The sequence below is a fragment of the Stenella coeruleoalba genome, assembly GCF_951394435.1.
Source record: "Stenella coeruleoalba genome assembly, chromosome: X".
Classification (NCBI taxonomy): Eukaryota; Metazoa; Chordata; class Mammalia; order Artiodactyla; family Delphinidae; genus Stenella; species Stenella coeruleoalba.
The window spans coordinates 106845411-106873035 of NC_137152.1; the positions used below are offsets into that span (position 1 = coordinate 106845411).

The 27625-nt window shown below is 38.9% G+C and overlaps 1 protein-coding gene across 1 annotated transcript; it reads left to right on the forward strand.

The window, feature by feature from the left end:
- Positions 1-19181: 19181 nt before the first annotated feature.
- Positions 19182-20107, forward strand: LOC307180962 (olfactory receptor 13H1-like; the record flags this gene model as incomplete). Its single annotated transcript, XM_079911640.1, is given in 3 exon segments — positions 19182-19469; positions 19471-19784; positions 19786-20107. Coding segments are annotated over 3 exon segments (924 nt in total).
- Between the last annotated feature and the right edge of the window lie 7518 nt (positions 20108-27625).

Genomic DNA, 27625 nt, shown 5'->3' on the forward strand with positions numbered 1-27625 from the left:
GAGCGAACACCCATCCTTCTCAAACTCTTCCAAAAAATTGCAGAAGGAACACTCCCAAACTCATTTTATGAGTCCACCATCACCCTGATACCAAAACCAGACAAACATACTATAAAGAAAGAAAATTACAGACCAATATCACTGATGAATATAGATGCAAAAATCCTCAACAACATACTAGCAACCAGAATTCAACAACACATTAAAATGATCATACACAATGATCAAGTGGGATTTATCCCAGGGATGAAAGGATTCTTCAATATATGAAAATCAATCAATGTGATACACCATATTAACTAATTGAAGAATAAGAACCACATGATCATCTCAATAGAGGCAGAAAAAGCTTTTGACAAAATTCAACACCCATTTATGATAAAAACTCTCCAGAAAGTGGGCATAGAGGGAAGCTACCTCAACATAATAAAGGCCACATACGACAAACCAACAGCAAACCTCATTCTCAATGGCGAAAAACTGAAACCATTTTCTCTAAGATCAGAAATGAGACAAGGATGTCCACTCTCACCACTATTATTCAACATAGTTTTGGAAGTCCTAACCACGGCAATCAGAGAAGAAAAATAAAAGGAATACAAATTGGAACAGAAGAAGTAAAACTGTCACTGTTTGCAGATGACATGATACTATACATAGATAATCCTAAAAATGCCACCCGAAAAATACTAGAGCTAATCAATGAATTTGGTAAAGTTGCAGGATACAAAATTAATGCACAGAAATCTCTTGCATTGCTATACACTAATGATGATAAATCTGAAAGAGAAATTATGAAAACACTCCCATTTACCACTGCAACACAAAGAATAAAATACCTTGGAATAAACCTACCTAGGGAGACAAAAGACCTGTATGCAGAAAACTATAAGACACTGATGAAAGAAATTAAAGATGATACCAACAGATGGAGAGATATACCATTTTCTTGGATTGGAAGAATCAGTATTATGAAAATGACTATACTACCCAAAGCAATCTATAGATTCAATGCAATCCCTATCAAATTACCAATGGCATTTTTTACAGAACTAGAACAAATCATCTTAAAATTTGTATGGAGACAAAAGACCCCAAATAGCCAAAGCAGTCTTGAGGGAAAAAACGGAGCAGGAGGAATCAGACTCCGTGACTTCAGACAATACTACAAAGCTACAGTAATCAAGACAATAAGGTATTGGCACAAAAACAGAAACAGATTAATGGAACAAGATAGAAAGCCCCAAGATAAACCCATGCACCTATGGTCAACTAATCTATGACAAAGGAGGCAAAGATATACAAGGGAGAAAAGACAGTCTCTTCAAAAAGTGGTGCTGGGAAAACTGGACAGCTACATGTAAAAGAATGAAATTAGAACACTCCCTAACACCATACACAAAAATAAACTCAAAATGGATTCGAGACCTAAATGTAAGACGGGTCACTATAAAACTCTTAGTGGAAAACATAGGAAGAACAACTCTTTGACATAAATCACAGCAGGATCTTTTTTGATCCACCTCCTAGAGTAATGGAAATAAAAACATAAATAAACAAATGGGACCTAATGAAACTTCAAATTTTGCACAGCAAAGGAAACCATAAACAAGATGAAAAGACAACCCTCAAAATGGGAGAAAATATTTGCAAATGAATCAACGGACAAAGGATTAATCCAAAATATATAAACAGCTCATGCAGCTCAGTATTAAGGAAAGAAATACCCCAATCCAAAAATGTGCAGAAGACCTAAATAGACATTTCTCCAAAGAAGACATACAGATGGCCAAGAAGCACATGAAAAGCTGCTCAACATCACTAATTATTAGAGAAATGCAAATCAACACTACAATGAGGTATTACCTCACACCAGGTAGAATGGGCATCATCAGAAACTCTACAAACAACAAAAGCTGGAGAGGGTGCGGAGAAACGGGAACTCTCTTGCACTGTTGGTGGGAATGTAAATTGATACAGCCACTATGGAGAAAAGTATGGAGGTTCCTTAAAAAACTAAAAATAGAATTACCATATGATCCAGCAATACCACTACTGGGCATATACCCCGAGAAAACCATAATTCAAAAAGAGACATGTACCCCAATGTTCATTGCAGCACTATTTACAATAGCCAGGTCATGGAAGCAACCTAAATGCCCATCGACAGACGAATGGATAAAGAAGTTGTGATACATATATACAATGGAATATTACTCAGCCATAAAAAGGAACGAAATTGAGTCATTAGTTGAGACGTGGTTGGATCTAGAGACTGTCATACAGAGTAAGTCAGAAAGAGAAAAACAAATATCGCATATTAACGCATGTATGTGGAACCTTGAAAACTGGTACAGATGAACTGGTTAGCAGGGTAGAAGTTGAGACACAGATGTAGAGGACAAACATATGGACACCAAGGGGGGGATACCCCGGTGGGCTGGGGATGGTGGTGTGCTGAATTGGGTGATTGGGATTGACATGTATACACTGATGTGTATAAAATTGATGACTATTAAGAACCTGCAGTATAAACAAACAAACAAAAGAATTTCCATAATACTAATTGCCTTTTGTTAAGTGTTTCTTATGTTCTAGGCACATTGCTTATCACTTTCCATATAAACTGTTTTATCTCCTTAAGCCCATTTCTTAATCTACAAAATTATTATGTGTTTCATAGGTCTATTATAAAGGTAAATGAGCTAATCTATATATCTATGGATATATATTCCCCCCAAAAAAAACAGATAAGGCACAGTGTATTCTACCTGAAATTTAGACCTAATCCTGAGATCTATAGGCTTGTTCTGATTCTATTTAAAACCCTTAAAATAATTCCATGAATTTGCATATTTCTTTATCTTCAAGTGTCTTTCATACTCAGTATATAATTTGGTTCTTACAATGCCCATATGCAGTACTTAGAGTGGGGATTATTGTTCACCATTTCACAAACAGGAAGAGGTTAATAGACATACTACAATAATAAGGCAAGTTTGTGACATAGCCAAGCCTAGAACCCAGATCTCCCCACAGGGCATTTGCGTTTTTTATATTGGGGCCATTTATGATAAAGTCTCATATTCTAAAATTTGTGTCATTTAAATGAGCACATTTGGTACAACTCTCTTGTGTGAAACTCATAAAAAGTTTTTGAAATTAAATCCCACTGCTTGGCTTCTGTTCATACAGAACATTTTTTTCTTGTTTTTAAGCCTTCAAAGTTTCTTCACCCTCATCTTGAGGAAGAGTTCTACATTTTCCCCATTGTTTACAATTAGTATGTCATCATACAGCTGGAAGTTTCAGGTGACGTTAACTGCCAACCAAGTCTGCCAACTTCTTAACAATGCCCAGTGTGGCATCTTTTGGGGTTTGTAAGAAATAATTTTTAATTGCTCAACTTTGAACAATGCACTGAGGATAATCATGCCTCCTGAGCCTGGACAAACCTCCAGACACAAAGCTGTTAGAAGTGTTCTGTAAGTTCCTTTATAAACCATTCAAAAGTTAAAACCCTAGACCCTTAGTAGTCACACCATAGCCCTTTTCTTTAATATGTTTCAAATGGAAAATATTTGAATTTGGAGGGAAAGAATGACTTTACAGTATTTAGTCTGAACCACCTCTAGAAGGAGGCATTCATTGATTCATTCTTTATTTCAACAAATATTTATGGGGTACCTGCTGTACCCTAGCACTGCTGGACCTGGGATAAAGCATTTAATAATCTTACTGCATGTTACATTAATTAGGGTTCCCTTCCTTTATTCTAAACTTATAGCTTATATTGTTACCAATGTATTGTCATAGGCAAGATGGAACATTTGTCTCAAACCTTAATTTGTTTTTTCAATCTGGTATTCACAGATATTTTCAAAGTTAATAAGGCAGTGTTGTGGGTTCCCTTTAGTGATCATTCATTAAGGTGTTTTTCTTATATTTCTTCTTTTACTGATCCCTAGTTTTCAAAGGCAAATTCTTGCCTTTGTATTTGACAGCAAGGGCCAAATACAGAGACGCACTTGGGTACTGTGCAATTACAAGAAATAAATATTTCGCGTGAATTTTTAAAAAAGAAAAAGATGTGCTCTTTTTGTCTGGGATCAACCTCAAAGAATCACAGGTGGGAAGAACATTTTTTCAATTGAAGATGAGCACATCATATTGCAATGTTAAGACAAATTTCCTTATAAATCTGTTTAAAGACTATTATGAGTTGTTTGGCTAGTCAGTCCTCTCTGGAACCTCATCTCCCTTTTTTTCTGCTAACACATGGTTCAGGTCTACCTCGTAACATAAAGGAAAAGGTGAAGGCAGAATTGTTACTTGCTAAATGAAGATTATAATTTTGTGCATAATTTCATACAGGCACCCAAAGACTATGATGAGGAATTGCTTATACTACAGTCAGCCATTTGGAAAACACTACACACCCTTTCTTTTGCTCATCCTCTGATTGAGGATCTTTCAAGAGTGCATCAGAAGCAGTTACTGAAGAGGTCTTCTGCTAGTCACAATCTTTCCGAAACAGAGAAATGTATTCCCACCAGCTTAGTCCGCAACCCCTGCCTCTTTCCCTTTGCCCACAGTAACTCCTGCTGTTCAGTCTTTGAAGGGCTTCATTTGACTGTTAGGATACCTCCCTACGCTAAGCTACAGAATCCACAAACGTTTCCTTTTTTTTACCTTAACCCAGGTCTTTCCTGACACCCTTTTACTAGGACTTAACATAACTTCCTTAGCTGTCTTCCATATACAGGAAAGATATTTATCACACACTATCAAAAAAGAATGCTTTGAATAGGAACAGTTTCTCTAGAACCAAGGGTGTCATAACTGGAATGGGCCTTAGAAATGGTCTGTACAGTAAAAAAGAAAAAAAAACTGAGCCCCAGAAAGTTGAAGTGACTTGCCCAAAGTCAGGCAGCTTGTAAGGTGTCCACTCTTTCGTTAGGTCCTCCCTTTTATCCAATTTCAGAAATGACACATTAGGGATGCATTCAGTGGTTATAAGGCTGACTGAAGTTAAGTACGCTCATAAGAACTCATTCTTTATCCTAAATATTACTGTTTTCTAATTGGCAGGGAAACAAGCTCCAGCTAAAGATAGATGTCTCAATAAAGTGGTAACAATATCATGTCACTCTGAGTTACCCAAAGACCTGGACAAAATCCTGCTCAGTACCAGCTTTGATACATTTGCCCTCAAAGCAAGCATCAAGCAACAGACCATATGGATAATTTCTAAAAGTCAGTGACCTGGAAGCAATAAACCCTGAGTTTCCTATCCATCTCTGTCTCTAATTAATTGTGTGACCTTTAGTCAATTCACTTCATTGCTTTAGGCTACAATTTTCTCATTTATAAAATATAGGAACCAATTTATGTGAATGTGTTTGGAGAAGCAAAAATAGCTAACAATGATAATATTTATTGAAACTTACCATGTGCCAGGCACTATTATAAGCATATCCATGGGCGTTTCCGCAGAGCTGGAACTCCCGGCTCGGGGGGGTCTCTTCCCTCCGCAGTCACAGGACTGCCCCGGAGCCCGAGGAGAGGGCGGCCTCACGGAAGCTGCCAGCTCTGGAGGGGCCCCGGCGGCCGAAGGCACGACAGTCGTGGGGACGGCGGGCCAGAATCATTGTACCTAGGGGGGAGGAGGAAGATGGCAGAAGAGTAAGACGCGGAGATCACCTTTCTCCCCACAGATACACCAGAAATACATCTACACGTGGAACAACTCCTACAGAACACCCACTGAGCACTGGCAGAAGACCTCAGACCTCCCAAAAGGCAAGAAACTCCCCACGTACCTGGGAAGGGCAAAAGAAAAAAGAATAAACAGAGACAAAAGGATAGGGACGGTACCTGCACCAGCAGGAGGGAGCTGTGAAGGAGGAAAGGTTTCCACACACTAGGAAGCCCCTTCTCGGGCAGAGACTGCGGGTGGCGGAGGGGGAAAGCTTCAGAGCCGCAGAGGAGAGCGCAGCAACAGGGATGCGGAGGGCAAAGCGGAGAGATTCCCGCACAGAGAATCAGGGCCGACTGGCACTCACCAGCCCGAGAGGCTCGTCTGCTCACCCACCGGCGTGGGGTGGGGGGTGGCTGGGAGCTGAGGCTCGGGCTTTGGAGGTAAGCTCCCAGGGAGAGGACTGGGGTTGGCGGCGTGAACACTGCCTGATGGGGTCAGTGCACCACGGCTAGACGGGAGGGAGTCCGGGAAAAAGTCTGGACCTGCTGAAGAGGCAAAAGACTTTTTCTTCCCTCTTTGTTTCCTGGTGCGCGAGGAGAGGGGATTAAGAGCGCTGCTTAAAGGAGCTGCAGAGACGGGCGTGAGCCGCGGCTAAAAGCGCGGACCCCAGAGACGGGCATGAGACGCTAAGGCTGCTGCCGCCACCAAGAAGCCTGTGTGCGAGCACAGGTCACTCTGCACACCCCTCTTCCGGGGAGCCTGTGCAGCCCGCCACTGCCAGGGTCCCGTGATCCAGGGACAACTTCCCCGGGAGAATGCACGGCGTGCCTCAGGCTGATGCAACGTCACGCCGGTTTCTGCCGCCGCAGGCTCGTCCCGGATCCGTGCCCCTCCCTCCCCCTGGCCTGAGTGAGCCACAGCCCCCGAATCAGCGGCTCCTTTAACCCCGTCCTGTCAGAGCGAAGAACAGACGCCCTCTGGCGACCTAAACGCAGAGGCGGGGCCAAATCCAAAGCTGAACCCCGGGAGCTGTGAGAAGAGAAGGGGAAGAGAAGAGAAAGGGAAGAGAAAGGGAAGTCTCTCCCAGCAGCCTCAGGAGCAGCGGTTTAAATCTCCACAATCAACTTGATGTACCTGCATCTGTGGAATACCTGAATAGACAACAAATCATCCCAAGTTGAGGAAGTGGACTTTGAGAAAAAGATATATTATTTTTCCCTTTTTCCACTTTTTGTGAGTGTGTATGTGTATGCTTCTGTGTGAGATTTTCTCTGTACAGCTTTGCTTTCTCCATTTCTCCTGGGTTCTGTCCGACCGTTTTTTTTTTCTTTAAAAAAATTTTTCTCTGAATAATTATTTTTTATTTCTTATTTTAATAACAAGTTTTTTATCTTACCTTATTTTATTTTATCCTATATCTTTCTTTCTTTCTACTTTTTCTCCCTTTCATTCTGAGCCGTGTGGATGAAAGGCGCTTGGTGCTGCAGCCAGCACTCAGTGCTGTGCCTCTGAGGTGGCAGAGCCAACGTCAGGACACTGGTCCACAAGAGACTTCCAAGCTCCACGTAATATCAAATGGCGAAAATCTCCCAGAGACCTCCATCTCAACGCCAAGACCAAGCTTCACTCAACGACCAGCAAGCTACAGTGCTGGACACCCTATGCCAAACAACTAGCAAGACAGGAACACAACCCCACCCATTACCAGAGAGGCTGCCTAAAATCATAATAAGGCCACAGACACCCCAAAACACACCATCAGACATGGACCTGCCCACCAGAAAGACAAGATCCACCCTCATCCACCAGAACACAGGCACTAGTCCCCTCCACCAGGAAGCCTACACAAACCACTGAACCAACCTTAGCCACTGGGGACAGACACCAAAAACAACGGGAACTACGAACCTGCAGCCTGCAAAAAGGATACCCCCAAAACAGTAAGATAAGCAAAATGAGAAGACAGAAAAACAGCAGATGAAGGAGCAAGGTAAAAACCCACCAGACCTGACAAATGAAGAGGAAATAGGCAGTCTACCAGAAAAAGAATTCAGAATAATGATAGTAAAGATGATACAAAATCTTGGAAATAGAACAGAGAAAATGCAAGAAACATTTAACAAGGACCTAGAAGAACTAACGAGGAAACAAGCAACGATGAACAACACAATAAATGAAATTAAAAATACTCTAGATGGGATCAACAGCAGAGTAACTGAGGCAGAAGAACAGATAAGTGACCTGGAAGATAAAATAGTGAAAATAACTACTGCAGAGCAGAATAAAGAAAAAAGAATGAAAAGAACTGGGGACAGTCTCAGAGACCTCTGGGACAACATTAAACGCACCAACATTCGAATTATAGGGGTCTCAGAAGAAGACGAGAAAAAGAAAGGGACTGAGAAAACATTTGAAGAGATTATAGTTGAAAACTTCCCTAATATGGGAAAGGAAATACTTAATCAAGTCCAGGAAGCACAGAGAGTCCCATACAGGATAAATCCAAGGAGAAATATGCCAAGACACATATTAATCAAACTATCAAAATTAAACACAAAGAAAACATATTAAAAGCAGCAAGGAAAAAACAACAAATAACACACAAGGGAATCGCAATAAGGCTAACAGCTGATCTACCAGCAGAAACTCTGCAAACCAGGAGGGAGTGGCAGGACATATTTAAAGTGATGAAGGAGAAAAACCTACAACCAAGATTACTCTACAAAGCAAGGATCTCATTCAGATTTTATGGAGAAATTAAAACCTTTACAGACAAGCAAAAGCTAAGAGAGTTCAGCACCACCAAACCAGCTTTACAACAAATGCTAAAGGAACTTCTCTAGGCAAGAAACACAAGAGAAGAAAAAGACCTACAATAACAAACCCAAAACAATTAAGAAAATGGGAATAGGAACATATATATCGATAATTACCTTAAATGTAAATGGAATAAATGCTCCCACCAAAAGACACAGACTGGCTGAATGGATACAAAAACAAGACCCACATATATCCTGTCTACAAGAGACCCACTTCAGACCTAGGGACATATATAGACTGAAATTGAGGGGATGGAAAAAGATATTCTGTGCAAATGGAAATCAAAAGAAAGCTGGAGGAGCAATTCTCATATCAGACAAAACAGACTTTAAAATAAAGACTATTACAAGAGACAAAGAAGCGCACTACATAATGATCAAGGGATCAACCCAAGAAGAAGATATAACAATTGTAAATATTTATGAACCCAACATAGGAGCACCTCAATACATACGGTAAATACTAACAGCCATAAAAGGAGAAACAGACAGTAACACATTCATAGTAATGGACATTAACACCCCACTTTCACCCATGGACAGATCATCCAAAATGAAAATAAATAAGGAAACACAAGCTTTAAATGATACATTAAACAAGATGGACTTAATTGATATTTATAGGACATTCCATCCAAAAACAGCAGAATACACATTTTTCTCAAGTGCTCATCGAACATTCTCCAAGACAGATCATATCTTGGGTCACAAATCAAGCCTTGGTAAATTTAAGAAAATTGAAATTGTATCAAGTATCTTTTCCGACTACAACGCTATGAGACTAGATATCAATTACAGGAAAAGATCTGTAAAAAATACAAACACATGAAGGCTAAACAATACACTACTTAATAACAAAGTGATCACTGAAGAAATCAAAGAGGAAATCAAAAAGTACCTAGAAAGAAATGACACTGGAGACATGACGACCCAAACCTATGCAATGCAGCAAAAGCGGTTCTAAGAGGGAAGTTTAGAGCAATACAATCCTACCTTAAGAAACACGAAACATCTCGAATAAACCACCTAACCTTGCACCTAAAGCAATTAGACAAAGAAGAAAAAAAACCCCAAAGTTAGCAGAAGGAAAGAAATCATAAAGATCAGATCAGAAATAAATGAAAAAGAAATGAAGTAAACAATAGCAAAGATCAATATAACTAAAAGCTGGTTCTTTGAGAAGATAAACAAAGTGATAAACCATTAGCCAGACTCATCAAGAAAAAAAGGGAGAAGACTCAAATCAATAGAATGAGAAATGAAAAAGGAGAAGTAACAACTGACACTGCAGAAAAACAAAAGATCATAAGAGATTACTACAAGCAACTCTATGCCAATAAAATGGACAACCTGGAAGAAATGGACAACTTCTTAGAAATGCACAACCTGCCGAGACTGAATCAGGAAGAAATGGAAACTATGAACAGACCAATCACAAGCACTGAAATTGAAACTGTGATTTAAAATCTTCCAACAAACAAAAGCCCAGGAACAGAAGGTTTCACAGGCGAATCCTATCAAACAATTAGAGAAGAGCTAACACCTATCTTTATCAAAGTCTTCCAAAATATACCAGAGGGAAACACACTCCCAAACTAATTGATGAGGCCACCATCACCCTGATACCAAAACCAGACAAAGATGTCACAAAGAAAGAAAACTACAGGCCAATATCAATGATGAACATAGATGCAAAAATCCTCAACAAAATACTAGCAAACAGAATCCAACAGCACATTAAAAGAATCATACACCATGATCAAGTGGGGTTTATTCCAGGAATGCAAGGGTTCTACAATATACGCTAATCAATCAACATGATACACCATATTAAAAACCTGAAGGAGAAAACCATATGATCATCTCAATAGATGTAGAGAAAGCTTTCGAAAAAATTCAACACCCATTTATGATAAAAACCCTCCAGAAAGTAGGCATAGAGGGAATTTTCCTCAACATAATATAGGCCATATATGACAAACCCACAGCCAACATCATCCTCAATGGTGAAAAACTGAAACCATTTCCACTAAGATCAGGAACAAGACAAGGTTGCCCACTCTCACCACTCTTATTCAACATAGTTTTGGAAATTTTAGCCACAGCAATCAGAGAAGAAAAGGAAATAAAAGGAATCCAAATCGGAAAAGAAGAAGTAAAGCTGTCACTGTTTGCAGATGACATGATACTATGCATAGTGTATCCTAAAGATGCTACCAGAAAACTACTAGAGCTAATCAATGACTTTGGTAAAGTAGCAGGATACAAAATTAATGCACAGAAATCTCTTGCATTCCTATACACTAATGATGAAAAATCTGAAAGAGAAATTAGGGAAACACTCCCATTTATCATTGCAACAAAAAGAATAAAATATCTACGAATAAACCTACCTAAGGAGACAAAAGACCAGTATGCATAAAATTATAAGACACTGATGGAAGAAATTAAAGATGATACAAATAGATGGAGAGATATACCATGTTCTTGGATTGGAAGAATCAACATTGTGAAAATGACTCTACTACCCAAAGCAATCTACAGATTCGATGCAATCCCTATCAAACTACCACTGGCATTTTTCACAGAATTAGAACAAAAAATTTCACAATTTGTATGGAAACACAAAAGACCCTGAATAGCCAAAGGAATGTTGAAAATGAAAAACAGAGCTGGAGCAATCAGGCTCCCTGACTTCAGATTATACTACAAATCTATAGTAATCAAAACAGTATGGTACTAGCACAAAAACAGAAATATAGGTCAATGGAATAGGATAGCAAGCCCAGAGATAAACCCACGCACATATGGTCACCTTATCTTTGATAAAGGAGGCAGGAATGTACAGTGGAGAAAGGATAGCCTCTTCAATAAGTGGTGCTGGGAAAACTGGACAGGTACATTTAAAAGTATGAGATTAGAACACTCCCTAACACCATACACAAAAATAAGCTCAAAATGGATTAGAGACCTAAATGTAAGGCCAGAAACAAACTCTTAAAGGAAAACATAGGCAGAACACTCTATGACATAAATCACAGCAAGATCCTTTATGACCCACCTCCTAGAGAAATGGAAATAGAAACAAAAATAAATGAATGGGACCTAATGAAAGTTAAAAGCTTTTGCACAGCAAAGGAAACCATAAACAAGACCAAAAGACAACCCTCAGAATGGGAGAAAATATTTGCAAATGAAGCAACTGACAAAGGATTAATCTCCAAAATTTACAAGCAGCACATGCAGCTCAATAACAAAAAAACAAACAGCCCAATCCAAAAATAGGCAGAAGACCTAAATAGACATTCCTCCAAAGAAAATATACAGATTGCCAACAAACACATGAAAGAATGCTCAACATCATTAATCATTACAGAAATGCAAATCAAAACTTCGATGAGACATCATCTCACACCGGTCAGAATGGCCATCATCAAAAAATCTAGAAACAATACATGCTGGAAAGGGTGTGGAGAAAAGGGAACACTGTTGCACTGCTGGTGAGAATGTAAATTGATACAGCCACTATCGAGAACAGTATGGAGGTTCCTTACAAAACTAAAAATAGAACTACCATATGACCCAGCAATCCCACTACTGGGCATATACCCTGAGAAAACCATAATTCAAAAAGAGTCATGTACCAAAATGTTCATTGCAGCTCTATTTACAATACCCAGGAGATGGAAGAAACCTAAGTGTCCATCATCGGATGAATGGATAAAGAAGATGTGGCACATATATACAATGGAATATTACTCAGCCATAAAAAGAAACGAAATTGAGTTATTTGTAGTGAGGTGGATGGTCTTAGAGTCTATCAAATAGAGTGAAGTAAGTCAGAAAGAGAAAGACAAATACCATATGCTAACACATATATATGGAATCTGAGGGAAAAAATGTCATGAAGAACCTATATGTAAGACGTGAATAAAGACACAGACCTACTAGAGAATGGACTTGAGGATATTGGGAGGGGGAAGGTAAGCTGTGACAAAGTGAGAGTGTGGCATGGACATATATACACTACCAAACATAAAATAGATAGCTAGTGGGAAGCAGCCGCATAGCACAGGGCGATCAGCTCGGTGCTTTGTGACCACCTGGAGGGGTGGGATAGGGAGGGTGGTAGGTAGGGAGACGCAAGAGGGAAGAAATATGGGAACATATATGTGTGTATAACTGATTCACTTTGTTATAAAGCAGAAACTAACACACCATTGTAAAGCAATTATACTCCAATAAAATGTTAAAACATAAATAACTAAATAAAATAATTTGGACAAAAAAAAGCATATCCATATATTTACTCATTTCCTATAAAAAGGAAAATTAGGCTCAGAGTATTTGGATTACTTGAACAAGGTCACATAATTAGCAAGCCCCTGGGTACACAGCCATAAAGACTACCTCAGACTGCTTCCCACTACCCTATTATCTACTGGGACTACCATAAAAGTCCTAAAGAAGTAGAAAAACAAGTATCTGGCTTCTGGTTACCTATGATATAGCTGAAGAATCAGATAACATAGAGAACCATGTAACAAAAGAGCCAAAAACTAGGTTTAGTGTTGAAAGATGGATTAGGTACTATTTTGCTTTCCAAGTTGGTATAACATCAGGATTATTGGTGTAGAAGGAGTAGGGGTGAGCACTCATGGAGCAATGGAGAAAGTAACCAGACTTAAGTGGAGAGAACTTGTTGAGCAGTCGTAGGAGACAGAGGTGGATGTGGGAATCAATAACAAATACCACCAAGTAGCTTTTCTGCATAGCACTTACCACAGGTGCGTATTTATATTCTTGATAGTTTGGTTAATGTCAGTTTTCCCTACCAGACAGTAAGCTCCATGAAAGTGGGAACTGTGTCAGAATTTTTTTTTGCTCCGTTGTATCCTCAATGCAAAGCACATTGCCTAACACATAGTGGGTACTCATTAAGTATTTGTAGAATAAATATATTAATGTGTAAATGCGCGAACAAATGAATGTTAAATGATAGATGAGGAACTGCCACAGCTGGCCTCGCATGTCAGATGAAGGAATACAGACTTGATACAGTTGAAAAAAAGCTCCCATGGAAGCTCTTTGAGCAGGCTGGGGTGGTGGAAGTGGGAATGGAAAGGCAAACATAAGGGCTATTTCAACGTGGGAATCAATAACACATGCACTCTGTTGTGCACTCTCTATCCCAGCTGTCCCCTGATAGACATTTCTCTACCAGCTGCAGGCTCTGTCACGACACCAATTTAATACTGAAAGAATGTGAAGAGACTATGGACCAAAATAAAAGAGAATTATTTCTTAGTTCTCTGGAAAGCCCAACAGTGGTATACAGAAGTCTCATGGTCTCAAAAGTCTCCTTTCTCTTTCTTTATTTCTTTTCCCTACACAAAATACTACTTTTTTTTCAAACAGCTCTGGTTTGGCAAAATTTAATTGCCTGTTTGGGATGAGGTCCCTGAAGCTCTCACAAGCTAATTATTTCTTTCTGCTGAAGACCAGAAACTTTGAACTGTACTCGTGAGATAAATGGTCTGGTAGCACTTTGGAACTTCAAGTTATTTAAGTTACTGAGCAGCTCATCAACTTTCTCCCTGCATTTGGAATTGAATCTGGAAGAGAATCAGACCCCAGACATCATAAGTATGCTGATGATGTAGGATTTATAGATTTAGTTCAGAGCAAAGTATGCTCCCAGAGATAGAGCTCTGGTGACAGCTTCCGGGTAAACATACATCGATGGATTCTTAACCTAGATCAAGAGAAGGGGAGGAACGGCACAATTTCTAAAAACCAAACTGCTCAATGAAAGGCAGGTTCTGGTAGTTATATTTTCTGGACAAGTGAGGGGTAACCAAACAGCTTTGCGCTTCAACCCCAGTTTAATGCTTTTGAAATGTCTGAGTCTATTGTCCAGCCTTAGTGGGTAGAGTAACTGTCATTAGATCTTTTTGCTGACCGAGGGATGCTCAGGACCTTGGAGTCTTCAGGTTGTATACTTTCACACTCTGGCACTGAAAATAGGTAGTGGAGAAAGAGTAGGAAACTGGGTAGGGTATACACAGAGCCCAGGACACTTCCTTGAAATCATCCAATTTAGTTTAAAGCCCTGGATGCAGCATGTTTTATTATCATTTCCCTCTTTTTAAAGAAAGTGACAATTTGGTTTAATTGTGTCCCAGTTCATCAAGATAAGATAACAGATAGATAAATATTGCCAAGAGGCAAAAGGTGTCTAATCTAGCAGGTCGAAAATTGAAATAACCTAAGGGTCTTGATGCAAAGTATTCAAATGACCTCAATCGTCCTTGTTATAACTTTTCTAGGGAAGATAGAACAAAGATGTACATGAGTCAAAGGTCAGTGAAAGAAATGTTTGCCTAAGAAATTAAATGATTTAATCAGATACCATCACCAAGGGCTGCACATTAAAGTTTTTGGCAATTGTAATTTGATCTAACCAAAAAAATATTTTTTTTCTTCAAAGGTTTCCAGGCATTTGAGAGTTTGAGAAGCTGGGAAGGCTTTTGAAATCTCACCAGGAGAGTTTGCACGGAGATCGTCATGTTCCAAACCTGACAACTGTTGGAAACTTGGTATTTTCAGCAGTCTCATTCTGCTCCACCTACTGGTACTTGAGAGGAACCTCCAATGGTAAGTCAGTAACAGGAAAATGTTCCAGTTTCTTTCATTCCCCCTCCCACTTTTTTTTTAACCTCTAACCATTTATCAGACATGGGCAACCTCCAGGAAGGCAAGAGGGCAGCTGTTAGCTGAAAGAAAAGTTAGGCTATATAAATAATTGCAGGCAACAAGACTAAGATGGGAAACATTCTAAGCCCAGTTTTCCAGGAATCTTTTAACGATAATTTTAGGATGAGACAATCAGCACTGCCTTGGAGAGCAGGGCCCAGACTAAATGATAAATAGGTCCCTCAGTTTAGATGCTGAGTAGCCTTTAAGTGTGAAAGGGAAGTTGTCATCAATTTTAATTCCATAGGTTCAGACACAGTACTAATGGAGGCAAGGTCACGGGTTCGATCCCAATCTCTATCAGTAAACTTAACACCATAAAAACAAGTCTTCCGGCAACCATAGACAGATCACCAATTTTTAATCAAATCGCTCATCAATTTATTCAACTAGGCTCATAAAAGACTGAGGGATAGACTCTATAAATAATGCCTCAATACCAGAGAAATAAAATACATCCTGCTGGTCATTAAGAATTATAGGTTCATATAAGGAGGGAAAACATTTATTTATCAATATTTAACAGCAAAATCAGTGTGCTTTATAGAGTTCTAGGAGCAACAGAGACTTTTACATGGCATAATAATCAGCCATCTACTTCTATCTCATCCTCCCATCTGCAGCTTGTCCATCATCTTTTTAGAATGGCCCATATATAGGTAATTGGGAGTTAAACATAGACCACAAAGAAATTTAAGGTATGACTGTACTAACTTAAAATATAACAGGCTTCAGTGCATTGTTTCATATAGCCATGTGACTCTCATCTTTCTGCATTTTCCCTCTGTGGAAATGATTATCTCACTAGGTCTCTCAAGATCTGAGGACACTCCTGTGAAGGCAGATTACTATCTTCTCCCTCCCTTACATGTGTTTGACACTTCACAAGTGGCATATACTTTCACTTCCATAAATTTACCATTCTCATGTACTTAGCCTGTCTGAGAGGCTGAACAAAGTAGAGAACTAGACACAGGGACAGGTTACTTGGACTCCAGGACAGGGAAGTGGGGGAATTGTAGAATCTTCTTTGCTAAAGACTTTTAAGGACAAGCGAGTCTCCCATTTCAAAGATGGTTAGAGAAACTTCATCCCTTAGTAAACTCCTTCTGTAGCCCACAAGAATTGCCAACAATGGAGGAAAATGTAGTAGATTCCTCATATTCTGAGGAGTGTTAAGTTTTGTTTTGTCTTCCTTTTAATTGAAGGAAATCAGAGAATCCTAGCATGTTAGAGCTAGAAGGGCTCTTAGAGATCACTTAGTTTAACTAGATTGCAAATAAAAATCTAAGCCAATGAGGGGAAGAAACTTATCCAGAGAAATAGCCAGTGAGTAGCAGAAGCTTCAAGGAAGGGATTAGAAGAAAAGGGAGAGTTAATCTCATGAAGGAGCACATACACATTAGGGGGTGCTTGCCATATAAACAGCAATATCTAGGGAAGAGGCAGATGGAAAAAGAGAGGCTGTCTTTCAATGTGGAAAAGCTAAAGAGTTCCATTCACACATTCATTCAGCAAATAATTCTTAAGCACCTTCCATGCAGCAGGCACCATTCTAGGTTTTGGGCATACAGCAGTGACTTCACTGAGTATGCATTCTAGTTAAGAGAAACAATCAATAAACATAATTAATAGATAAAATATACAAGATGCTAGAAATAATAATTCTAAAGAGAATTGGAAAGGGGAACATAAAATGCCAAGGGCTAGAGATGAGCTTTTAGACAGGGTGGCCAAAGAAGAACTGACTAAAAAGATGCATTGTGAGTAAAGACCTGAGAGAAGTGAGAAGGTAAGCCATACAAGGATCTTGGTTTCAGAAATATGGAGCAGCGAGATCAAAGAGATCAAAGGCTCTGAGAAAGGGACGTGCCATGAGTGTTTAAGGAACAGTGAAGAGGCCAGTGTGACTAGAACAAAGTGAGCAAGGAAAAGAGTAGTAGGAACAGAGGTCAGAGAGGTAAAGAGGAGGCAAACCATGTAGTGCCTGATAGGTCATAGTAAGGAGGTTGGTGTTTAATTAGGTTGAAATGAGAAGCTATTGAAATTTTTTAATGTAAGAGTAACCTGATCTGACTTACGATATAACTGAATCATTTGAACTGAATGGAGGCAAAGCCAGAAACAGGGGAACCAATAAGGAAGTTACTGACAAAATCCAGGTGAATAATGATAATGACTTGGAATAAGGGATGGCAGTGCAGGTGGCAAGAGGAGTAGTTAAATTCTGAATAATATCTGTAACAGCCCAGGACTTTATACGTTCATTTATTCATTAGATATCAGTTCCTTATGATGCCCCAGGCACTGTTCTAAATACTAGGGATAAGCCAGTAAACAAAGCAGACAAGGTTCTGTTCTCAATAAATTTACATTCGAGTGGGAGACAAGTAATCGAGTAATACAGGAGTCCCCAACCCCTGGGCTGCAGACCGGTACCGGTCTGCTGGCCTGCTAGGAACCGGGCCACACAGCAGGAGGTGAGCGGCGGGCGAGCAAGTGAAGCTTCATCTGCTGCTCCCCATCGCTCCCCATCGTTCGCATTACCACCTGAACCTTCGCTCGCATTACTGCCTGAACCATCCCCCCGCACACCCCGCCCCATCCGAGGAAAAACTGTCTTCCAGGAAACCAGTCCCTGGTGCCAAAAAAGGTTGGGGACCGCTGAAGTAATAAACAATCAAATCATTAATGTAGTTTCAAATATTGGAATGTGCTGTAAGGAAAATTAAGCAGCGTGAGGGAAAAGAGAGTGATGAGGGTGAGAAGAGAGTGACTTTTCAGGTAGGCTGGTCACTCCTTACCACTCATACTTTTAGAAACATCACATTAGATTTTCACATTGCTAACTGGGGCTCAGCAATCACAACACGGAAAACGCCAGAGGACCTGGAAATGTAACTCCAACCACAGACATTAACAGAGGGTTTTCATAGACCTCAAGGGTTCCATGACATATTATATTTACATAATATCAGGTTAGATCAAAGAAATATTTGGGGACTTCCCTGGTGGTGCAGTAGTTAAGAATCTGCCTGCCAATGCAGGTGACATGGGTTCGATCCCTGCTCCAGGAAGATCCTACCTGCCGCAGAGCAACTAAGCCTGTGCACCACAACTACTGAGCCTGCACTATAGAGCCCGCGTGCCACAACTACTGAAGCCCACGTGCCGAGAGCCTGTGCTCCGCAACAAGAGAAGCCACTGCAATGAGAAGCTCGCACACCACAATGAGGAGTAGCCCCCGCTCGCCGCAACTAGAGAAAGCCCGCGTGCAGCAACGAAGACCCAACGCAGCCAAAAATAAATAAATAAATTTATTTTAAAAAAAGAAATACTTGGCAGGACTCTAGGACAAGCACCGTGGTAGATACTAGCACAATGGGAAAATGGAGGTATGAACAATCTAGGAGTGACAGACAGACACAAGAATAGGCAATATTTTAGCTAAGACTATCAGAAGGTACCCTCTTGGTGGAGATTAGTAACTCAAGCTGACAGAGGTTCAACCATCTCTATGAATAGATTTGTCTTTGAAAATGGAGAACGAGTGAGAGAAGCAGGAAGATGCCCTCCTTTTCCTCTCTTCTTACTTGGAAAAAAAATGATACTAAAAAGTATCTGGCAAAAGTGGGTTGCAGAACTTTTCATATAACCATTTTAAAAGAATGGGGAATTTGCTGTTTTCCACGGGAGGGAGTAGATTTTTAGCTTTGCCTCTGTATCCATCATAGATATCTCATTTGTATTCTTCTATCTTTTGAAGAGGACAACGAGAATGATCCTGTACACCCTAGTTATTTCCAACTTTCTCATACCATCCCTCCATCTTTATTCTCATTCTTTCAGGTAAAATTAGGCAACTACATTGGCACCCATCCAATGAATAGTGGCAAGTGGGAAGAATGGCCATGGACAACGCTACAGCAGTATTTGAGTTTCTTCTTATTGGAATCTCTAACTATCCTGAATGGAGAGTCACATTTTTCACATTGGTACTGATAACTTACCTCAGAACATTATTGGGGAATGGACTGATCATCTTTCTTATCCACGTTGACCCCCACCTCCACACTCCAATGTACTTCTTCCTTAGTAATCTGTCTTTCTTAGACCTTTGCAATGGAACAGTCTCCATGCCCCAGGCCTTGGTGCATTGTTTCTCTACCCATCCCTACCTCTCTTACCCACGATTGTTTGACCCAAATAAATGTCTCCTTGGTCTTGGCCACAGCAGAGTGCCTCCTGTTGGCTGTCATGGCCTATGATTGTGTGGTTGCTATCAGCAATCCCCTGCGCTATTCTGTGGTCATGAATGGCTCAGTTTGTGTTTGGCTGGCTGCTACCTCATGGGGGGCATCACTTGTGCTCACTGCCATGCTCATCTTATCTCTGCAACTTCATTTCTGTGGGGCTAATGTCATCAACCATTTTGTCTGTGAAATTCTCTCCCTTCTTAAGCTGGCTTGTTCTGATACCAGCCTCAATGAGCTTATGATCTTCATCACAAGTATTTTCCCTGCTCCTACCCTTTGGGCTTTTTCTCCTCTCCTATGTCCGAATTGCCACTGCTGTTCTAAGGATTCGCTCAGCCCAGGGTAGGCTCAAGGCCTTTTCTACCTGTGGTTCTCATTTGACTGTGGTGGCAATCTTCTATGGGGCAGCCATTTCCATGTATATGAAACCACAGTCCAAGTCATCCCCTGACAAGGACAAGTTTATCTCAGTGTTTTATGGGGCTTTGACACCCATGCTGAACCCCCTAATATATAGCCTGAGGAATAAGGATGTTAAAGGGGCAATGAGGAAAGTTATGGCAAAAAGGGCATAAGACTTCTTTGCTTCTAAACTTCTAAAATAACATTCAGCTACATCTTCACTGACAGAAAAAAACTGTTTAAAACGTCTGACTTTACCCTTGGTAGAGTAGGTGATCATTATATGAGAAGCTTCAGGAAGTGCTCCCACCCCAAAGTATTATTCTTACTGAGACTTGAATTTCCGTTACAGGCTTTTTTTTTACTCTTTCTTTACATATAACACATTAGTGGTCGGCCACCCATTAAGTTACTCAACTTAAGGTAAATAAATTTATCAGAATCATTTCCTCACTGACAGAAGAGACCTAAGCAGCAAGAGAATCTCCTATGACTGTTAGCAGGAGGCGAGGCATAACTGAAATTGGAAAATAGGACAAAGAATGGTATAATAAAAGGTCAGAAGACAAATGTCAGAAATTTTACAACTTTACTGAAGGCAAACCCTGTTGTAAAAGCACAATCCCTTACTCTACTTAACCTCAGAGTCATGAGAAAATTTTATCATAGACATTTCCTACATTAGTGTAGAGTGTTTCATTTTTTTCTTTTTCTTTTTCTAAACTTCTTTCAAATATATTATTTCATTCTGTATTCCTAATATCTCTGTAAAATTGGTAAGAAAAGTCACCATAATCCACCACTCATGTTAACAATGAGAAAAAAAAATAGAATGAGTAAATCACTTATCAAAATAGCATAATTTTCAAATAAATGCAACATTCATTCAAATTCCATCTATTATACATTTTTTTAAATTATGGTATTCTCAGCCACTGAAACCATGTTTTAATATCAAGAAATAAAAAATATTTAGAAAAAAATCCAAGTGATTTAAATCTTTGATTTATTCATTCAACAAATATTAACTTTCTACTTTCAACCAGGAACTAGGTACTAGGTGCCAGGGCAAGTTTCATACATTACGCAAAACATTTCAAATTAACATTGTGAAATAAAGTTAAATTGGTGAGATCAATAAAATTTTACAGGAGAAAACAATAGAGCCTTCAAGTAGAGAGAAATTCAGAAATTAGGAGAAATATGCAGAGTACTCATTTTAATGACCCTGCTTTTGGGGGGAGAAATATTCTACTCTTTATTACAGCTCTCTATTTGCAGCTTAAAATGAGAATTATACTTTTGTTAATGGTGCCCCTACTACAAAATGGTAGCTCTGTCACTATATGCTTTGTCTCTTTATTGACTTGTTGGTACAGGCACAGCCTATAGACAGAGTGACATAGTGGAGTTTGGAGATAGGGCTGCAGAATTGATTCTGCTACTAACTAGCTGTGTGACCTTAGTTATAGCACTCTTTGGCCCTCAGATTTGCTCATCAATATAATAGGAAGGTTGTGTTTTGTTACCCAAGGATCTCTCTAGTCTTAACATTCTGCATCTAGGTGTTATATATATTTTCTTAAAAAAATAGAATAATATCATCAATTTACTCTGCAACTTGCTTTTTCCACTTGACAATATATCATGGACATTCCTCAAGATCAATATATATAGATCTATCTGCGTGACTTTAAATGTTAGCTTTGACTGGAAAAGTAGACACACGTAACAGCTAGTTAACATAGCTATGGCCCTTCCAGCACTAACATTCTGTTTCTAGGCATCTAAACCCCAAAGACAATCTAATTCAACATTGATATTAATTCATTTTAAATATAAAAATGAATTCTATGAGGGTGCTGTGGAATGAAATCAATTCTTGATTGTTGAAAACTCCTAAGGTTGACTATCGCTTCCACCTGATCACTCACAGGCATTGTGAGAAGCATTCCACTGTGCACCTCATCCTAGGCAGCTGGGTAGTGAAGCTTACCTTGCTTCACCCTGGAAAGCAAATAAAGACTGGTTTGAAACTAAGATAGTTCTGTTAGAAATTGAGGAGAAAGTCTGCAAACTGAAAAATAGTTTCCAAGTGATATTTTCCAATAGGGATTTAGGAAAAAGACGCCACACCCCATTCACAGGATTTGGGATTTCACTTGAGGAAAGGCAGTGAAGTATAACTATTTAGAGCACAGGCCCTGGAGCCAAACTTTTTGGATTCAAACTTTCATTCTACCACTTTTATTTCAAGTTACTCTCTCTGCTTTGATCTCTTCACCTAAGTGAGCTAATAGTACTTGTAACACTAACTGTAGTGTTCAGAGTTTGATCATGTAGACACAACCACTCTAGTTATATCAGGCAGGAAGGGATTTAATAAACAGAATTAGAGGCCTATGAAGCCTTTGGAAGGGCTGTGAGAGAGAAGGTAAAGGAATATTGCCAACAACCTCAGACAGTTGCAGGAATCGCAGGAATCGCAGGAATCGCAGGAATCTTGGGAAGTTTTAGGGATATTATGTAGGAAACTGTTACCAATGATGTTACTGAAGTAGATGTTTCAGAGAAGAATGCTCAGAAGCCATTTAAATCTCTGTTTACAAAGTCTACACACTTTTACAATACAGGTGAGAGCTAAAAAGGATGTGTTGAATGTGACTTCATAGCTTGGTTATAAGAACTGTATGACTCAATTCATGTAAAGCACTTAGAAAAGTCCCTGGCCTATAGTTATAGTCCCTGTCTATAGGCTGTGCCTGTAGCAACAAGTCAATAAAGAGACAAAGCATATAGTGACAGTATATATATATATATAGTTAGTCTATAGTTAGCTGTCATTGTGAAGTCTGGATCACGTGAGCCTAAGACGCCACGAATTGAAATGCCTACTTGCTTCTTAAATAGTGCCTTCCAAGGTTGCTCTCTCACCCATGCATTCAAGCATCTGTACATATATCATTCAATTAATATGCATTTATTAACTACCTACTATACAGCCGGTACTGTGGTATTGCCAGAGATGCGGTGGTCAAATAAAAGCATATTTGATCCTTCCCCTCAAAGAATTCATTGTCTAGGTGGGAAGAAAGACGTGTACGCAAGCAATATTACTATGTGAATTTATATCTTCCTAGTTCTTAAAATTATAAAGCACTTTATACACTTTACAGTTTATCTTATTCTTGAACATATATTACCTCATATCATCTTCTAAATAATTTAATGAGATTAACAAACATATATTGTTATTAATATTATGAAACTGACATTAAGAGGTGATAAAAAGATGTAGAAAGGCTGTGATATCAAGGTCAACAGTTAGCGATATGACTGGGAAGAGAATACAGTTCTCCTAGAATTATGGTGGTGGTAATTTCTCATTGTATACACATATAAAATCATTATGGTGTACATCTGAAAGTAATATAATGTTATGTGTCAATTATACCTCAATAAAAAATTAATTTAATTTAATTTAATTTAAAAAATACAATTCTCCTGATGCCTAGATGCTCTTTCTGATGGGAGCCTGATGGGTTCAGAGAGTCTTTGAAAAAGAAAAGTAGGAAGAAGGTAAGATTGTTGCTGAACAGAGAAAGGAAAAAATGCTGTTTTCAGATTGTCTAGCTAAAACATCTGACCTTGACACTTATTGGCTATATGACTTTGGGCAACTTTCTGCCTCAGTTTCCTCATCTATAACAGGAAGACAATCATAGGACTGATCTCATAAGGTTGTTAAGAGGATTAAATCAGTTGATTTTATATAAAATGATGAGAACTATGGCTGGGACATAGTAAGCCCTCAATAAGCATTAATTTATTTTATTACTGTTATTATACAGTTATTATTACTAATACTGAAGTTTCAATTGACTCAAAAGTAGTTGGTGCTCATCTCACTGGGTGCCTTCTCTCCTCTTTTTTCCCCCTGCTAGTAATATGCAGAGCAAATGTTTCCGATTAACTGTGAGCAGCAGGTCAAACACTTTTTCAGTGCAACATCGCGATGGAGTGAGAAAAGCACATGATTAGGCGTCAGGATGTCTGGATTCTAGTCTGGGTTCTGCCATTAATGAGCTATGAAACTCTGGGCGAATCACTTAATTCTCTGGACTGGATCTGTCAAACAGGGAAAAATATATTCTTTAACCTACCTCAGAAGGGTTGGAAGATCAAATGAGATCACAGATGTTAGATGTTAAAAAGTTAAAAGCACGTTACAAATGCTACATGATGGTATTTTCATTAGCCTCAGAATTAGCCTCTACATCTTCTCCTCACTTACCCTTAATGACCACTCACTCACTGAATCTTATTGTTTCTTGCTCTGAAATGTCTTCGAAATCCATCCCTTCTCTGTCCTCAATGCATCTGTCCTAGTCCACAGCTTACTCAACCCATACCAGGATGACTGTAATAAGCTCCTATTTTTCCCTAGTCCAGTCTCTCTCTAAACTAGCCATCCAATCAACTTTTTGACCCACCTCCTAGAGAAATGGAAATAAAAACAGAAATAAACAAATGGGACCTAATGAAACTTCAAAGCTTTTGCACAGCAAAGGAAACCATAAACAAGACCAAAAGACAACCCTCAGAATGGGAGAAAATATTTGCAAATGAAGCAACTGACAAAGGATTAATCTCCAAAATTTACAAGCAGCTCATGCAGCTCAATAACAAAAAAACAAACAACCCAATCCAAAAATGGGCAGAAGACCTAAATAGACATTTCTCCAAAGAAGATATACAGACTGCCAACAAACACATGAAAGAATGCTCAACATCATTAATCATTAGAGAAGTGCAAATCAAAACTACAATGAGATATCATCTCACACCAGTCAGAATGGCCATCATCAAATCTAGAAACTTCTCCAGAATGATTTTCTAAAGCAAAAATCTCATCATATTAAACCTTCTTCTACAATTCCCCTCCAAGATTAGAAACTTGCAGTGGCTCCCTATTGCCTATAGGATATGCCAACATTAATTGAGGACCCTGCTAACCTCTTTTTCCTCCTTCTCTACCTCATCTCCACAGACCCCATGCTCCAGGAAATCAATACTTTTTTCTCTACCTTTTATGTGTATATGCCACTGTATACACTGTTCTCTCTGCCTGCAGTGCCCTTCTTGTCTTCCATGCCTGGCAAAACCTCAGTCATCCTTCAAGGTCAGATCTAATGTCATGTCTTCAATGAAGCCTTCCCCAGAGCTCATTGCATTGTTTAACCCTGGATAGGTGACTTAATTCTATTTTCTTTTGCTTAATAACATTTTGTTCAACCCTAAATTTAGCCTCTTCCATATTATTTTATAATCAGTTGTTTTGGAGTGTTTATCCCCAATTAGATCATAAGTTTACTGAGAACAAGGAGTTTGTTTCATTCATCTCTGTCTCCCTAGCATAATTCCTGGCACAGAGTACATGCACAATAAGAACTGCTTAAATGAATAGGTGTTAAACCAATACTTCTTAAACTATCTGTGGTAAAACACAGCTGTTTTTTTAAAGTTCCAAGCTGTCACAGCCTGATATTTTATAAAATACAATGAAAATATTATGGCAACGTCAAATCACTTTAAAAGTTACTGTTTACTCTCAATTCTGTTCTTATGTCATTGCAAACATTTTGAGTAGCACTCAGCTAGACCATTTGCTGAGATGCCTCATTCCTAGCCCCAATATCTTGAACTCTAAGTTGGAAATTTTAAGAAGGATACATGTAAAAATAATAAACAATTACATCATATATTCAGGCCACAACTCGGCAAGAAATCAATAAAATAATACTATTATAATTAGGTACATGCACAGATGAAGTAAATCAATGGGACAGTGAATGAGAAGATGATTATATTTAGACAGTGACAGTTTGTATGGCACCTCAAATTTAATCCAGCAAAGTTTTAGGAAAAAGTGGGATTTCCAGAAACTATTCAAGTCAAAGATGGCTGGGATAGGCTGGGGGAAGTTAGGATAAAGTGAAGAGGAAGAGGAAACCTCCAGTAAACACTGTTAACATTATTTACCTGAATGCTTAATTGAAGCTTTCATAGCATCCCAATAAATTGTGGCCATTCCCCCTTTCCTATTCATTCATTACATTCTGAGTCACTGTATTGGAAACCCTCCCAAGAAACATAGGACTCTGAGTAATCACCCTAGAGTTGGTTCTGCTCCCTGGTAACTTAAGAGCAAAAGTGGAGTTGAGGGTGTTAGTCAAAAGTTTTATCATATTGTCACTAATGAAGTATTGGCATTAGTAGACAAAATCTACTTGTATTTTAATGACTTAGAAATAACACTCCCAGAAGAATGTACAGCTTTAGTTCAGTAGTAGGATTTAATTGCCTTTTAGGGACCTGATCCCTGAAGTCTCTTCAGTGAAATCATTTCTTTGAAACCAGAATGAATAAACTCAGAAGGTAACAGCAGAGAATGTTTAAGATTCTTCTCTCCTTCTTCTCTTTTTCATGTTTTGGACCATTTGGAGCCCCGGTTTCTAAAATGCTGAACAGAATCAAGATAAAACCCGTTGTAAGAGCAAGTGAAGAACATACACCCTGGCAAGGAGGAAAGAAGCCATAGTTTGTTGGAACAAATCAACATATATGTGTGGAATGGTCAGTCTTGACATGGATCTCCCAGGATGCATCTGTAACTCACTCCCCTTGAAAGACTCCAACACTTCAGTGAGCTAATGATCCCGCACAACTCTTAGAGACCTTGCCATTTTTGTTTGGGGGGCTTTTATGCTATTCAGGTGAGAAAAATCAATTTGATTCCCCAAATAATCATTTATTCATTAAGTTCCTGCCATGTGTCAGGAATTGAGACAAGTACTGAAGTTATAGAAATGAAATGCAAATTCTTCTTTCAGAAGGCTCACAGTATAATCTGACCATATTGCCTTATTTTTGTCCTCATTTATTTATTTTCCCCCTTCCAGAAAAGAAAGATAACAAATGTGGCCATATTGTCATGGGTGCTACTTCCCAAATGAGGATTCATTTAAAAATATTATTTAAAATAATAATAGCTTATATATATAGCACAAAAGCCCTATGAGATAGTTACTATAATTTTCCCAATTTTATAGTTGAGGAAACTAAGGTGTAAACAAGCTAAGCAAATGACCAATGTCGCACTGTGAATCAGTAATGGATCCAGGATTCAAACTTTGATCCAGGATCCATGCTCTTAACCAACAGTCTACACTGCCTGATATGAATAATAGAAATTCCTGTCTGTGCGCACTATCCATTCTAGTATATGTTGAACTCCTGGGAGCTTTCTGAAGAGCTCAGAGAACAGGGAAGATACTCCAACCATCCCTTAATTTAAGTATTAAAAGTTAAATGAGTCCTCCTGGGAAGCATGCTCCTACATGGTAAGTGGGACCAGGAAAGCCCTCTTTGGGAAATCTGTGTGAAGAAAAGTACACCCAACATGTTTCCAAAAGATCAAAAGCCTGTGACTATATGTGAGAATCTCCACATATGTCTAGTTAATTTAGGAAGATTCTGGCCTACACAGCGCTAAAACATTGAATTATTCAATAAAAAATATATATGGTTAGTCTAGTGAAATTCTCTAAAATCATGTAAACACATAAATGTGTTCTTTGTTTTTCAGCTATCTATACTGGCATTTGTTTTGAGATTTTTAGGACTATAAC